Source organism: Corylus avellana, chromosome ca2 (assembly GCF_901000735.1).
Source record: "Corylus avellana chromosome ca2, CavTom2PMs-1.0".
In the NCBI taxonomy this organism is placed as follows: Eukaryota; Viridiplantae; Streptophyta; class Magnoliopsida; order Fagales; family Betulaceae; genus Corylus; species Corylus avellana.
Genome location: NC_081542.1, coordinates 23761056 through 23777667, shown reverse-complemented (window position 1 = coordinate 23777667; position 16612 = coordinate 23761056). Strand labels below are relative to the sequence as shown.

The window sequence follows — 16612 nt, the reverse complement described above, 5'->3', positions numbered from 1 at the left end:
AAAACAAGCACGTTTCTGATTAAGACAATCAACTTGATCTCAATCTGTGGGACAAATTCAAACCCATTTGTATAGTGAAATCGTCATTGGTGATGCATGAGATATAATTAATCTCCCAGCAGCAGTTTGCCAAATGGATGAGTGCTCGAGGTTAGTCGCTTGCCCAATTTGTAAACAATTGTAATAAAAAATGAAAATTATGAGAAAATAGCAGAAGGAGAAAGAAAAAAGACGGGAATTTTGGAGGGATTCAGTATTAGATGCCTATGATGACGTCGACGTTCATTACTAAGAATTGTTCTAAGGATTAATTGATAAGTTTAGAATACAAATGATCCATGTTTATAAAGAAAAAGCTGCCGGTGAAGATAATATAAATAAGGTCGATTTGACTACAATCAACTAAGATAATAATATAAATAAGGTCGATTTGGTGTTTTCTTCTAGACAACACTAAGAAAAACTTCAAAAAAAGGGAAGATCTAGATTAAGGTGATGGTAGAGATTCCTTGTGAAGAATAAAACCCCTCATTGTTTGCCCTTGCCTTCTGTGACTTGGTGTTGTACGAGAGTCAAATATTGCCTTGCTTATTTGGTTTAAAGCTTTCCTAACATGGTAGAGCTCCTTAGCCATATCTGTCGAGACTTTATGGTCTGATACCTGATCTTCATTATCTGCAGCATGTGCTGCATAATTGACTTTACACCCATTTTTAGTTGATGCTACTGATGTGGAAATCATACCATTAACAATGTCTACGATGCGGTGCATCTTGTAAAATTTTAGAAGAAAAAGAAATTCTTTTATTTCACTACTTACAAATAGTCTATTATATAAACTAGAGAAGAGGGAGCACATCCCTTGAATCACGGCCCAAATTATGCATAGTCAGCCTTTTTGACTTCTGAGATTTACTACCCAATAAATCCAGAATATTCTCTAGATTTGTTCCTTTAACACTCCTCCGCTGCTTGTGGGGTTTTTGTTTTTTGTTTTTTATTTTGTTTGTCATGGCCTTCAAGTTGAGGATGGATTTGTTGTCCTGACCTTCGAGTTAAGGATGGAATAGATCGGTGTGGGGCTTAACTCTCACGGTCAGATTTTTAGTTTATAGTTGTTTTTTATTTTTGTTTTGTATTTGGGCTACCCATGTCCTAGATCTAGTCTGCACAAAGCAGCTCTGTTCCTTAATGTAATTGTACATGGGTTAGCAGAAACTTGAAGTCATTTTTATGACTTTGTAGCCTTCATAGCTTTTTGTTATGATTTTTTTAGAGCTGGATGCTGTATGTTGTAAGAGCTTTATGCTCATAAAATTTCATCAATGGAAGTTCCATATTTTTCAAAAAAAAAAAAAAAAAAAACTAAGGAAAATATATTGATAAGGCAAGTCGATCAAACCTAATATAGAAATCCTATATTCTAACACCATACAACTCAAATATTTTGACTCTAAAATGATAAATTGTTTTAGAAAAACTTTCACAAATAATTTCCTGTTTGGTCGGTTTTCCAAACATATATATATATAATTTCTAAAAACTACTTTTAGATAACAAAATGAATATTTCATATATGATAAATTTAATGGTTTTGTTTTTTCCAAACTTGAATTAAACAGGAAAACAAAAATCAGAAATTTGGAATAAGAGGGCCATTTCCCACCATGCTCTCATTCCTTGGCTTTCCCAGCTTTTTACCAAAGTGTTTCTAAGCACCCATATATTGTTCTCTCCTTCACGTATCTTGTGTCTTTTATGGATAAGAGAAATTTATCCATCGAAGAACAAACAATACAAGCTAGAATTTCAGTCAAAAAGAAAACTATACATGAAACAACAATCCCTAGATAAAAAAACTTTGGAAAAAAATATAAAAAAGCCCCCAAAATTAACAGCTGTTTGCGCTAGAGTTCTACAATATTCAAAAGGTACTAAAGTAGCCCATCAAACTACCAAAATGTATCAAAAATGTCACTTATTTTTTTTATATTCCTATAATACCCCTCGTCTTTTAACAAATAAAATAATTGTAAAAAAAAAAACAAACAATTTTTTTAAAATACAAAAAAAAAAAGGGTGAATAAAAACAATTTTTTAACGGAATTTGACTCTAGGGACTAAATTGTTTTTTTTTTTTTTTTGTAGAATATCTCAAGAATCTTTGATTTTACTTTCATACAACATGAAACAATTTGTAATTTAGGTCAATTATAGTGACTAATTATTTATTTATTCCAAAAAACTTTTTTTTTTTTTTTATTTTTTTATTTATTCGCCCATTGGTTTTTTTTTTCAATTATTTTATTATTTTATTTGTTAAAAGAATAGGAGTATTATAGGAATATAAAAAAAAATAAGTGGCATTTTTTATACATTTTGATAGTTTGATGGGCTACTTTAATACATTTTGAAATATTGTGAAGCTCTATCGCAAACTACTATTAGTTTGTGACACTTTTTTATATTTTTCCTAGCTTGTTATTTTAGCTGAATTGTACCATCAATGATTTAAATATTTTAGGAACTTTCAATCCTTTGTATTTTTGTGCTATTTCTTTGTAGCATCTCAAAGTTAATTGCTTGAGGCAAAGGCCAAGTTGATGGGCTTAGAGTGTGCAAGCCCATTACTGATGCCTATGCCAAACTTAGTTAAATGAATAAAGGCCGGCCCCCTAATTAAATTAGTTTTTTGGCATCTTTATTTAATGAAAATGGTTGCAAAGTATTGTAAAAAACTGAGATCCAGCTTTCTTGCTGGTGTGTTTGGGAGTTAATGAAAATTTTTATTCATCCAAAAAAAAAAAAAAATTGTTGCAAAGTAAACCCTAATACTAAAACGTTAGCCGCCTATCTTGCAGTGTTTATAAAGAGTCATGTTTCCCATTTGGTACGCGGGATGATTATTCCATTAAAAAAAAAAATACATATTGGGTGTTATGGAATCTTGATATATAGTTGATGTAATATGAGTTATATGAATTGGTAAAGGGCCAATTATGTGAAGCTTTTTGTAGGATAGTTTGCTGGGTTTTTTATTGTGGAAACTTGGGTTGCATGTGATGTGATGGTGTTTTTTGGTGGTGATTTTGGAAGCTAACCGATTGAGGTGAAGGGGCAGATTGGCCGGTAGCTCTTTTGTTTGGGTTGTGGATTTCGTATATTGAAAGAAATGAAGAATTTTTTTTGGAGTTGATGGGATTCTTGGATGTATTTTAACGGATGTTATGGTGTTTTATATTCCACAAATATGTTTGTGATTTTCTTTTTCAATATTTAGATTTGCAGAAAAATTACGAAAAAGAATTAATGAATTTTTTGAAAAACTCATTCAATTCCTCAAAGAATTGCTATTTATTTTTTATTTTTTATTTTTATTTTAAAAGAAAAATATGTATTCTTCTTAGTAAGAAATTGGCTATTCTTACCAATAAGAATTTTAACCGATAATTCGGTTAAAACGGTACACGGTTAAACGGTCCGGTTAAACCGGTTAACCGATTTAACCGAGAGCTTTATATTGATTTATTTTGTTGGGCCAAGAACCAAAAATGAGTTTTTTTTGACTTTTGAGAGCCCAAATACTTTTTGTTGGGACCCAAATATTTGTTTTTTGGGCTAAAAATTGAAGCTTTTTTATATTGATCCACTTCAACTTTTTTTTTTTTTTTTTTTTTTTTTAATATTATAAAATACATTTTTCCAAAGCAAATGGACTAATTAACATAATGAATGCTAATTAGACTAACAAAAATAGTTAATGAAAAATGCTTTTACCAAAGGCAAATAAATCCCATCAAATGCCATCACTTAAAAAAAAAACATCAAACCTACCCAAACCCAAATTAAAATAAGATTCATTAATGAATAATAAACAAAGTATTAACTAATTAAAGTCACTTAGCAAAAGGAAAATAAGTCATGGGCAACACCATTACACAAATTCGGAAACCTATGTCACTTGTGGGAATTTGGAAACCTCTCTAAAAGACTAAACGGCGCCGTTTTGGGACTAGGACTAAAAAAAACAAAAAAAAAAAAAATCCGGTTTCTTATCGGTTAACCGATAAGAACCCCTTAACCGGACCGGACCGGACCGAATTCCGGTATACTTTTTTTAACCGATAAGGATATCGGCATATCGGCTACGGTTTATATCGGTTCGGTCGAAGCCGGTAGACGGCCGGTTAAACGGTAACGGTTAATTTGCCTACCCCTAGCTATTCTTAAGAATGGTATACTCCCAAATAAATCGTCACTTTATTTTAACGCATGATCTATTCCGCATATCCAGTGTGACCTAATTAAGCCCCGTTTGACACGTGAAATAGACTCTTAAAATGAAATAGTTATTCCACGTGAATAACTATTCTTCTATTTGATTATATACCATTAAAAGGAATAAATATTCCCTATATATATATTCTAGAAAAAAGGAAAGGAATAGCTTTTGATATGAATAACTTTAATTTCCCTTGAAGAATGGAATAGGTTATTCAAAAAAATCAAAATTTTTTTTTTCCTCTTCACACTTCAATTGAAAAAAAAAAAAAAAAAATCACAAAATATTTTATGAGTGCCACAGCTTCTGCTCAACCAGATCGAGGCAAAGCTTCATACTCTCTCTCTCTCTCTCTCTCTCTCTCTCTATATATATATATATATTATTCAACACCTGTAGAACAAAAAATTGAAGTTAATTAGGATGACAAACACACACACACACACATATATATATATATATATATATAGAACTCCGTGAGATGATAAAGTTGGCAACTTGCAAAGCAAAGCACCCACTTTATTTTTCTCAAGAAATAAAGCAGCTCACGTGTGTTCTCGTACTTCGACCCCTTTGTCCAACTCTCAAGTCATCTTGATTCCTTCTTTCTATAGCTAATTAAATCAAGCTGTCTCCTCTAATAAGAAAATACAGCCTTAAAACACCAATTATGTTGTTGATAACACCTCTCACAAAATGATATACACAGCTCATTAATTCTGCTACCTCTGAGATATGCCAAGATTGCTTCCATTACAAGGACATGTCGTCTTCCTCCATTGTTGCAGGCTAACTTTTCTTTCCATCTTTTGTCCCGGTAATACTCCTTGTATATCTTCTTCTACACTAAGATTAGAGCCAACAACTTTTTATACATGGAACCTGATACGAACTCAACACGAAATTAAAAGGTTAGGATTGAAGAGTATGACCCGTTTAATTAAATAAGTCCGGTTAGGATTGACCTATATGATCTTATATCTATATTTTGACACGATTTAAACCTAACACGCGATATAATGACATATAATTTTTAACATGACATGCTAACCCAATACAAAATTAGAGCGTTAGAATTGAGAGATTTAATCTCGTTTAATTAAATTGGTCAACTTAAAGTTAACCTATATAAGGTTCATTTCGGATTGCGGTTTCAATAAGTGAGATTTTAAAAATTGCATTTTTGAAATCGTAAAGGCATTTGGTAAAAAACATGTTAAAAAATGTTTTTTTTTTATTATCAAATATTTATTATGCGAAATAGTGATTTTAGTTTAAATTCGTTTTTTTTTTTTTTTTTTTTTTTTTCAATTAAGCACCTCTTATAGAAATAGCAATTTTTTTTATTTTAATTTATTTATTTTAGACTAAGTGCTTTTTAAATCGCAATATTAAACGCCTTACATTTTGCGATCTTTTAAAAATACAAATTATTCTTATGAAGCTGCAATTCTAAAGACACTTATAATCTTATATATATGTCTCAATATGACCTAAACTTGACACACAAATACAAATTAACTTCCCTACCTCCAAAGACCAGCTACAATATATATATATATTATAGCTTATTCTGGAGATAATCACACAGCAATTAAAGGTAGCGTAGAAGATGGCGCCAGGTCATGTGGCCATGCAACATACGCGCGTTTCTGTGATAGCTAGCCAGCTCCAACTCTTATTTCCATGCAACCTCTTCAGCCACATCACTTTAGGAGCCTGCACGTGTCCTCTTGCATGATGTCAAATAATTTATCCTCTCTATATCTCATCACATATAATCATGCACAAAGCTTCAAAATTGGAGAATGTTACATCATATGCAGGCACATTGCTCTGTGCCTTCCTCGGCTGTTTTGCCAAGGCAAAGCCAAATCGGTGTGCCGTCAGAATTTCAAATCACAAGGAATGAGAGGATTGAGATTCTCTACTTTCAAATTTATAAATTTTGAGCAGTTTCTTTCATTCTTTAACGTCTAAAATAAGCTATGTTTTAGTATTTAATGAAAAAATATGGCTTATTAAATTCCTTTAGGGTAGCTTTCTCATTAAATGCTGAAATATAGCTTATTTTAGACGCTTAGATGAGATAAACGGCTGATATTTATTAATTTGAGAATCTCAAATTTAAAAGAAATTTTAAGAGATTTCAATCCACAATAAAATACATTTTTTTCTTTAAAAAATGTACAATTTTAAAGATAAAACTGCAATTTGACGGACCTTTAAATGCTATATCCCCGTATACTCCAAACTCATTCACAACTTTCTTATTAGCTAAAAACACTTAACTGCCAGCTCCATTCTCTCTGTATATTTATTAATTTTAAAAACGCACAATTTTAAAGACAAAATGGCAATTTCACGGACTTTAAATGTTCTATCCCTGTATACTCCAAACTCATTCACAGCTTTCTAATTAGCTAAAGACACCCAATTGCCAGCTCCATTCCCTCTGTATATTTATTGATAATTGTACACTACTTCTTCAAGCATCCTACGCCCTTCGCCACGCACACCCCTCTCTTTCTCTCTCCATTACCTATAAATTCCTCCTCCCAACACAAATACACAATCTCACCATATTCCAATTAATTCTCTCGATCTCTAGAGATGGCAGCATACATTTGTCATAGGATTTCAGAATTGCTCTTGGTTTCACTCTTTGTGAGCTCCTTTGTGGTTTCTTCTGCTGGCACTTTTGATGGAGATTGTGACATCTTGTGGGGGGATCATCGTGGGAAGATTCTAGATAATGGGAAGCTTCTCACACTTTCACTTGACCAAATATCTGGCTCTGGTTTCCAATCCAAAAGAGAATATCTGTTTGGAAGGATCGACATGCAGCTGAAGCTCGTCTCTGGTAACTCTGCTGGCACCGTCACGGCTTACTATGTAAATCTCTTATCTCCATTTTTGACATATATTGAGAAACAAGAGAAAATTTGCTAGCTCCAAGTTTGTTCTTTAATTTCTGCAGCTATCCTCAGAGGGGACTAATCATGACGAGATTGATTTTGAGTTCTTGGGGAACTTGAGTGGACAGCCTTATATCGTCCACACAAACGTCTATACACAAGGGAAAGGGGAGAGAGAGCAACAATTCTACCTCTGGTTTGACCCAACAAAAGATTTCCACACCTATTCCTTTGTATGGAATCCACAGCTAATTATGTAAGATATTTACTTCTCACATCATGTAATCCGTGCATCTTGCAAATTTTGACCTTGACCCGTGAACTCGACATGAATTCCACATAAAATTAGTGAATTTGGAAACATAATTCAAACTTGTCATGTGACATTTATAGTTGACACTTTTAATCAGCAGACCTGTCACAAACCTAACATAAAATTAGTGAGTTATGATTAAAGGGTTTGACGTCACCCGGTCCTAAGATTCTTAACCAATATTTTGAATATTCTAGTACACCATTAATTTGAATATTCTAGTACACCATTAATTTAAGTAACATTTTTTGGTATTTCTCTCTCTCTCTCTCTGCAGTTTCTTGGTGGATAACACCCCCATAAGAGTATTCCACAACGAAGAGTCCATTGGGGTTCCCTTCCCCAAGAGCCAGCCCATGAAGCTTTACTCGAGCCTCTGGAATGCAGACCAATGGGCAACAAGAGGTGGGCTTGTGAAAACGGATTGGTCCAAGGCTCCTTTCACTGCCTACTACCGCGACTTTAATGCTAATGCCTGCGTGTGGTCTAGAGGCTCATCTTCTTGTGGTTCAACGTCAACGAGCTCCGCCACTCCTGGTGGTTGGCAAACTCAAGGGCTCGATGCAAATGGGCGAAGACGACTCAGATGGGTGCAAAAGTACTTCATGATTTACAACTATTGCACTGATTTTAAGCGATTTCCTCAGGGTCGCCCACGTGAGTGCCGGCGTGCTAGCTAGCTCTTCATTTGAAACTGAAAATGTTGTTTGTAACTTTGTGTGAGTATATATATATATATATATATATATGTGTGTGTGTGTGTGTGTGTGTGTGTGTAAGGTATCTTTCTGCTATGGGTTGTATAATATGTTAAAAAGTATTTATTATATTATTAAATTTATGTATTTTTAGTGTTATAGATCAGTTATATATTTTACATTATAGGCTTCATAGGTTAAAAATGGAGTTTGAGTGTGAGAGAAATTGTTAAAGTATTGATAAAAATGTTAAATTCATCTCTTTCTATAAGCTTAAGCTTTGAATAAAATGAAACACGTCAAGTCAACATGTAAATACATTCTCCAAATTCTAATTACCTGTAAACTGGATTCTAGAAATTTTGTTTCAATTTGGTCTATTAAACTGATATCTGTCTTAGAATATGCGATTCTCACATGTATAGTAGGTGAGAATTATGTGTTTTAAAGACAAATGTCATTTTAATAAATTAATTTGAGAGAAAACTCTCATTTTTATATTATTTGGTAGTCTTGTGAGATCAATAAGAATCCTAAATAAAATATTTTGTTTTGTGTACTATGATGTTTAAGAACTAAAAGCTGGAGGGAGAACATTCCCTGATCCATTTTCACAATTCATTCTCTCTTCTTTTACCATAACCATTTTCATTTCATCCAATTAGAATATCAAATTCTCATTGGATAAAATGCTTGAAAAAGTTAAGAATAAAACATGATCAATTTGGAACAACAAAATTTTAAAGAGCATGCATGGTGACATTTACTTGCAAAGAGAATCGGTTTTTGAAACTTAATTGGATGAGAACTTAGATTTCCTTCATTCCTCTCTCACGTGTGCCTTGGAGTTTTGGTGAAAGGAATTTTGAGAGAAAGCAAGGGATTGCTGAATGGATTGAAGGTTCTAGACTTCTAGGAAAATTAGGGTTTTTGGGTGAAGTCTCCAAGTTATGCAATTTTTGGAGTAGTTTTAAGAAATTTGAAACTCAAATCTTGTTAATCATTGTGGCATGTGAGTACGAAGGATTTTAAGTTATTTTGAAAACTCAATTTGTGATAATCAATGTGGGACATGGTTTAGGAGAGATTTTAGGTAAGTTTTTAAAATCAAAACTTTGATGAATGTTCCATGGTAGAATATCACTAGGGAAGATTTTTTGTTTTTGTTTTTGTTTCTTTTTTTTTTTTAAAAAAAATAAAAATAAAAATAAAGAAAGGTTTGCATGTTAGGAAGTCTAGAGACGTCAGCACATGGGTTCATAGAAAGGGTTATCTTTTCTATTTAAGAGACTGGCCCTAAAAACAGCTTAGCCGGAGGTAGGATCCAATGGCTAGAAGAGCATCGCATTTCGCACGATGCCCAGTATGCCCTTGACAACCCTTAAAAATCAAGAGGATTAAGTGTTTTCCACCTCGGTTGTACTCATAACCGCATAAGGTCTCTAAGGTGGACAACATCTAGCCAATAGAACAATGTAGGCAAGGAAAGTCGGCAAAATGGATCTATAACCTTGGGAAAAAGATTGGCTCTAAGATCTGGTCAAGGGGTTCCCAATTTTTTTAGAGGCTAGCTAACTGGGCTATAGGAATTCCTACAACCGAGAAGGCTGGGTTTTAGGTTGGTTGGCTAAGCATGTGGTTTTGCTAGGGTGGTTGGATTACTTTTTCGAAAATCAAACTTTTGAGCATGCATGCACATATGTGGAGTTAAACTTTTGGCTAATAAATTTCATAAGGAAATTTTGAGAGGTTTGAATGCTTGAGTAGTGCTAAGTCCTTAAATAACTCTTTCCCATCTTTGATATCTGTTTTGAATTTGAAATCTAAGAGAGAGCAAGATGGAGAGTTCAATAGGACTTAGCACCAATCAATAGGACTTCCTTTCTAATATGGAGAGTTCATTTATTTAAAAAAATAAAAAATAAAAATTGATATGCTTCCTCGAAAAGAAGAAAAGTTTGGACAAATATGAGATTAATTAACAAGTTAATTTCCTAGCTAGGAAGGTAATTAATGTAACAAAACATACATGAAGACAAGCATGCATGGAGTTTTTGTTCCTGTGCTCAAACTTTTAACCTTAACAATGGTTTTTCAAAATGTACAGTTTTTTAAGAAGACAAGTCATAAATGCAAATATTCAATCAATTAAAGTACGTTGTCGGCCGGTGGGTCAGTCATCAGAGTCGTTGGCATGCATACAATGGAGATTAATTTGTCGGCAACCTCAATATTCCACTCGGTGGAAATATTCAATTTGAAATTCTCTACTAAAAATAAGGTTAAAAGTAGAGAAAAGTAAGAAGACATAAACACTCTACATTAACTACCACAGATAATTACCAAAAAAAAAAAAAAAAACTACTACAGTTAATTAACTTTAAAGCGTTATAAAAACTATGATCTAACGAGACAAATCATCAACAAAAATTGCAAAATAACATGAACCACTCGTAGTATTAAAAATAAGGGAAAAGGTTCTAAACATCAGAATGAACTATCGGTGTGTTTGGGATTGCGATTTCGCTAGAATAATCTGAGTTTTTAAAAGATATTTCAAAACGTAAGGCGTTTGACATTGTGATTCAAAAAACACTTAATTTAAAATAGGAAAAAAATGTGATTTCTATAAGTAGGTTAATTAGGGGTACGTATTTGAAAATGTGCGAATTACACAACAAATATTTGATAATAAAAAAAATACATTTTAACATATTTTACCAAATTCTTTTGAAATTTTAAAAAGTAGCGATTTCAAAAACACAATTTTTAAAATCCCACTTATTAAAACCACAATTTTAAATGGACCCTAAATCAAAAGGAGCAGGTATAATCAACATGCTATTATTAAAAGTCAATGCCAATTGTTTCACAAATTGACAAAAAACACAATAAAAAAAAATTGGTGGGCACTCTTATACATATAAGCTAATAATTGTACATGTCCCAAACTTTAGTGATTAATATAATGGATGGTGATATGGTAAAGTACTGATAGGCCCCCTCCTACCACCTCTCTCCCTTATTAGCACAGGATCCTGTGAACAATTCCATTGCTGATACCCCACAAAACTCCATCAGGGTTTACCTAGAAAATATTTTCTTGGTGTCAAGATAGAGCAAGCTGGCCCCTCCTTCACGGCTCCACCAGGCTTTGGTAATTTAGTCCAAGAGCCAGAATTTAATAAGTTGAAAAGGACGAACCACTTGTGAGTGAGAGAAAATGGAAAAGTAAAGTAGGTTGTACAGAAAAATAGTGACCTCATGATCAATGTTATCTAATAGCTTTTGTTTGTTTGTTTGTTTTTTTTTTTTTTTTTTTTATGGAAAAATGCAAAATCACTTCATGATTTACTTCGTTTGCACTTGAGAGCTCCTACTACGGTCAGTGCGTAAAAGACCACTTTTACAGCACCCAATATATATTTGACATGTAACGGAAGCACAGTTTATGGAATAGGATGAAAACACGGGATTTCTTCTTCTTCCCACGCAAGTTTCTGCCTTTCTTCTTCATCTTCCATCACTGTCGGCGAGATTTCGTCTTCAGACCCATTGTTTCCTCTTCTACTTTTTCTCTTTTCTCTCTTTCCTCTTCCCTCTCCCCCTCACCGACGGGCTGCCACGGGTGTTTGTGGCCTGTTCAATTTTTTTTTTTGTTGGGGGGTTTTTTCTAATGGGTCTTCTCTCCACAGCTGGGTTTGGCCGTGACCTAGCCGTGAGTCACCCTATTCGGCCTTTTTTTAGCCAAACCCAGCCTCAAAACTTGTTTCTAATGCCTAAAAACTTGTTTTTAATGCCTTAAAACTCGTTTTTAGATTCAAAACTAAAACCTAAAAGTGGAAGGTTAATCTTTTAGGGATTCTATCACTCTAAAAGGATCCACCAGAGAGGGCTTGTTTCAGCAGACTCACGGATATCTTGTGCAAATCCATGTAGAGGGCTTGGTTCAACAAAAATCTAGTGTATTTTGTTGCAGGTTATTTTTGTGCATTTTTTGTACTTTAGGTGATGTGTTAGGCTTCTATTGGTTGCTGCAAAAGTGGCATTTTACAGACCGACCTGATAGAAGGTTTTTCCTTTGCAATTACGTCTACTTGGCATTAAAGCGAAACAATTTAGTTTTTATAGTCAAATTTTGTTCACCGACTTAATAAATTAATTCAGATAACATGAAATATCGGAATCAATAAAATTATGACATTTGTCCTATTTAAGTCAGTATCACACTAATAAAATCTATTAAATTTGTAAATAGACTTTGACTTTGGTGACTAAATTTTTTTTTTTGTTTTTGGCATATCTCAAGAACTACGAGTTCAATTTTATACTACATAAATCTAATTATAAATCACTAAAACCATAAGGACTAATTTTTAATTTTTCCTTTTTTTCTTTTTCCCCCTTGTAACTTTCATTAAAAGACAGACAATTAGATTTGTCTAAAATTGTGTCTATCATTGATTAAAAAAAAGAGTCGTGTCAATATTCTTAAAGTTGAGTGTTCTTGATTGGGAGTAGGTAGGATTGAAGCATTTGGGCTCTGGGTTTTCTTGGAGCTATGGAAACAGAGCAATCGCTGGGGAGCTCTCTCCCTGTTCCTTGTGTTCAGGAGTTGGCAAAGGAGACGATGGCGACAGTGCCGCCGCGGTATGTGCGTCCCGATCAGGACCCTCCAAACATATCCGACACCACTTGTTTACCCCAAGTCCCAGTCATCGACATGCAGAAGCTTTTCTCCCCTGAATTTATGGACTCTGAGTTGGAGAAGATGCACTGCGCATGCAAAGAATGGGGTTTCTTCCAGGTCATCCTCTCTTCCCATCTCTTTCTCTAGATTTTTTTATTTTATTTTTTATTTGGATATGTTAATTTTTCCTAAACATAAAATGTTTTTTTTGTTGGAAAATGTTTTCAGTGAAAAATATTTTCTTGATTTTTTGAAAAATATTTTTAGGTGTTTAGCGCGTATGAAAAATTACTATTTTTTTATATATATTTTCATTCCATCATATTAAAATTTAAATTACGAAAATCCCCTGACTCCAGGCCCAATGGTGTCATAACTGGTTCCCAGCATGTCCCGGCCAAGTCCTAATGATGTTCTAACTGGGTCTCAGTTAGGGCTCAGTGGGTTCTGACTAGGTCCAGCGGTGTCCCATTCGGGTCCGGAACAAGTTTCGATAGATCTTGGTTGAGTCTTGACAGGTTCCAACCGGGTCATGATAGGGTTTCGACTGGGTCCTGGCAGGGTACTAATTTGGTCCTAACCAGATCCCAGCGGTGTTCCGGGGACGTCCTAGTCGGGTCCTTATGATGGCCTAGTCGAGTCCTGGTGGTGTTTCGGCGTTGACTTTCTCTCTCATATAAAACTATATAGATATATGTTATCTCTTTTTATGTAAAAATTGGAAATGTTTTTGTAGTTAATAAATCATGGGGTGAAAGCTTCATTGTTGGAGAAGGTGAAATTAGAAATTCAAGAATTTTTCAAGCTGCCGATGGAAGAAAAGAAGACATACTGGCAAGAACCAGGACATTTGGAGGGTTTTGGACAGGCCTTTGTTGTGTCCGAGGAGCAAAAGCTTGATTGGGGAGACATGTTCTACATGGTCACTCTCCCAACCTCTTTGAGGAAGCCCCATTTGTTCCCAAAGCTCCCCCTTCCATTTAGGTCCTCTCTCTCTCTCTCTCTCTTTCTCTCTCTCTCTCTGAAAAATATGAGAGTAGGTTGTTTAATTAATCTTCACATGCAGAGATAACTTAGAAGCTTACTCAGCAGAGCTTAAAAGCCTTGCCATGAAAATCATTGAATTTATGGCGAAAGCTCTTAGAATGGACTATAATGACATGAAGAACCTGTTTGAAGATGGGAAGCAGGCATTTAGGATGAACTACTACCCTCCATGTCCACAACCAGACCTTGTGATTGGCCTCAACCCTCACTCTGATTCTGTCGGCCTAACAATCCTCCTCCAACTCAATGAAATGGAAGGCCTCCAAATAAGAAAAGATGGGATGTGGATTCCTGTTAAACCCCTCCCTAATGCTTTTATTGTCAACATTGGAGACATTTTGGAGGTAATTAAATCTCTTCGGGGTAACTTCATTTTACACTCTTGAATTACCATGCGATTTGACATACCTCCGAACTTTGAAACCTTTCAATTTGGACACCTGAACTTTCAATTGCAGTCAATTTATCACATTCATCAATTTTTGCCGTTAAAACCCCTAAAAAGACAAAATTACCCTTCAATTTTATTTTTATTAAAAAACAATTTTGAAAAGAAGGGTCACAAGGTGGCCCAACCGTGGGTCACCTTGTGATTTTTTTTTAATAATATATATATTTTTTAATTTTTAATTTGAAATTAAGGATAAATTTAAAATTTTATAAAAGAGTCAAATGTATAAACGTTATTATCTCACTTTTAATGTTTAAAATCTGACGCAGGAGTTCAAATTGAAAGCAATTAAAAGTTTAGGGTATGTCAAATTGCATTGTAGTTCAGGAGTTTATAGTGAATTTACCCCAATCTCTTTTTTATGTGCTTTGTAGAATCAAACATATACTTGACTTGTTCTTATGTGTTTTCCATGCATGTTTTTTGCAGATTGTGACCAATGGAATATACCGTAGCATTGAGCATCGGGCTACTGTTAACTCAGTAAAGGAAAGGCTCTCCATGGCTACATTTTACAACCCCAGACTGGAAGGAGATATGGGTCCAGCACCAAGCCTTATTACTCCAGAATCACCGGCATTGTTCAAAAGAATAGGAGTTGCAGATTACTTCAAGGGACTTTTCTCTCGTAAACTTGATGGGAAATCATACATTGATGTCATGAGGATCCAACATGAGGAACAGAAAGGTTCTTGAGACTTAAATCTTTCATATTGAAAAACTCATTGACTACAATAAATACCATGAAAGCTTTTGTGTAATATGCATGAGTGCTAGCTAGTGGCTCCTATCGTCCTATGCTCAATCTGGTTTGATTATATGCCAGCCAGATTTAAATAAAAACATATTCATGACAAAATGGTTTGTTTGTTTGTTTTTTCAAATAAAAACATATTCAGCCTATTTTAAGGCTAGAAAACTTGAAGGAATCTCACGATTTTTACTTGAGCTCATCCAGATACTGAGACTCCTTTAAGTGAAAGAGAATACTCATGGAAGGATGTTGTTATTTGTAACAACTCCTTTTATAAGCAATGGCGAAGTTGCCACAATAAGCTATACATACTTAGAGGGCTGATAGGCATCTCAACACTTTTTCTCAAATTTTATTTTTCAAATGATCTGGACTCCACATTCATTTAAGAAATAAAAACAATATAAATCTATTTATTTATTAAATAGACCAAATCATTTGAGAAAAAGTGTTGAAATGTCTAGTATTATCTACATACTTAATAACATCTCGGGATAAACATCTATATTTTCAACTTTTGCATTGTTACAATGCATAACAAAAGAATAGCTATAAAAAAAATGTTATATCTAACATAATGCCATAGATACATCACAAATGTTGATAAACATAACTAAGATGAGGTACAAAAGGAGATAGACTAATACACACTAGTCTAATACAAAAGTATGTGGCATTCCACGGCAACCGTAGTAGCCCGGGCACGAGGCCACTGTATCCTGGTCAACATTCTCATCACCTGCAACCACAGCATTATTTATGCAATTGTGGAGTTACGACGTTTGCCCAGGCGCATTACTGACTTGTCACAATGAGCTGACTTTTTGTTTTCTATCATGAATTTACAATAACAGCTACACTTGGTTTTACGATATTTGTAAAACAGTTTGCAGCTGATGAAGTAATTAAACATTATAGTTATGAAAACCTTCGAAACATATTATTTAGCTATGAATGTATGTGCATGCTTCAAACTCATGCTCAAAAACCTACAAATACAAACTCATCTAAAACATATCACATCTATATATACATCATATAGGTCAGCTACACCCATATACTTTTAACCTGAACCTTAGGCGAAATACAATTACATAAGCACATCTAAGCTAGCGAGAAACTATAAAGCATCATATGCAAGAAGTTGTAAAGATACAATTACAGTGGTCTTCTAGAATGACCATGTTTGCTAACAGGTCCGAACACCACAAGAACATATACTCTAATACTCCCTTGAATGTATCACGTTCGGATATCAGTTGTTGAACTCGTCTCCTTTAAGCAAATACTCTTTACCATCTTCAACTGTAATTTAATTTGTTAACCTAAGCACACAACTACCTAATCTCCAAATAAATAAAGTTAAAATTTTGGACACTCAATTTAATGAGCCAACACAAAACCTAACCCAATGAATATTAGTTAGCATCGACCATGTCTTAGCCTAATAAATGGGAGA

The 16612-nt window shown here is 34.0% G+C and overlaps 2 protein-coding genes across 2 annotated transcripts; both read left to right on the top strand.

The window, feature by feature from the left end:
- The first annotated feature begins 6687 nt into the window (after window positions 1-6687).
- On the top strand, window positions 6688-8292 carry LOC132170780 (xyloglucan endotransglucosylase protein 1-like). Its single transcript, XM_059581884.1, has 3 exons — window positions 6688-7177; window positions 7263-7456; window positions 7791-8292. The coding sequence occupies exons 1-3, from the start codon at window positions 6896-6898 to the stop codon at window positions 8191-8193; spliced, it is 879 nt and encodes a 292-aa protein (XP_059437867.1). The 5' UTR covers window positions 6688-6895; the 3' UTR covers window positions 8194-8292.
- A 4401-nt stretch (window positions 8293-12693) lies between these two features.
- Window positions 12694-15160, top strand: LOC132170778 (protein SRG1-like). Its single transcript, XM_059581881.1, has 4 exons — window positions 12694-13018; window positions 13638-13885; window positions 13968-14292; window positions 14829-15160. The coding sequence occupies exons 1-4, from the start codon at window positions 12773-12775 to the stop codon at window positions 15093-15095; spliced, it is 1086 nt and encodes a 361-aa protein (XP_059437864.1). The 5' UTR covers window positions 12694-12772; the 3' UTR covers window positions 15096-15160.
- Window positions 15161-16612: the final 1452 nt, after the last annotated feature.

What these genes read in the sequence shown, in the direction of transcription:
- LOC132170780 (XM_059581884.1), top strand. Translation starts at nt 6,896, where the DNA reads ATGGCAGCATACATTTGTCATAGGATTTCAGAATTGCTCTTGGTTTCA. An exon ending in GCACCGTCACGGCTTACTAT is followed by an intron (nt 7,178 to 7,262) that starts GTAAATCTCTTA and finishes TAATTTCTGCAG; the next exon opens with CTATCCTCAGAGGGGACTAA. An exon ending in TGGAATCCACAGCTAATTAT is followed by an intron (nt 7,457 to 7,790) that starts GTAAGATATTTA and finishes CTCTCTCTGCAG; the next exon opens with TTTCTTGGTGGATAACACCC.
- LOC132170778 (XM_059581881.1), top strand. Translation starts at nt 12,773, where the DNA reads ATGGAAACAGAGCAATCGCTGGGGAGCTCTCTCCCTGTTCCTTGTGTT. An exon ending in AAGCTCCCCCTTCCATTTAG is followed by an intron (nt 13,886 to 13,967) that starts GTCCTCTCTCTC and finishes CTTCACATGCAG; the next exon opens with AGATAACTTAGAAGCTTACT. An exon ending in ACATTGGAGACATTTTGGAG is followed by an intron (nt 14,293 to 14,828) that starts GTAATTAAATCT and finishes TGTTTTTTGCAG; the next exon opens with ATTGTGACCAATGGAATATA.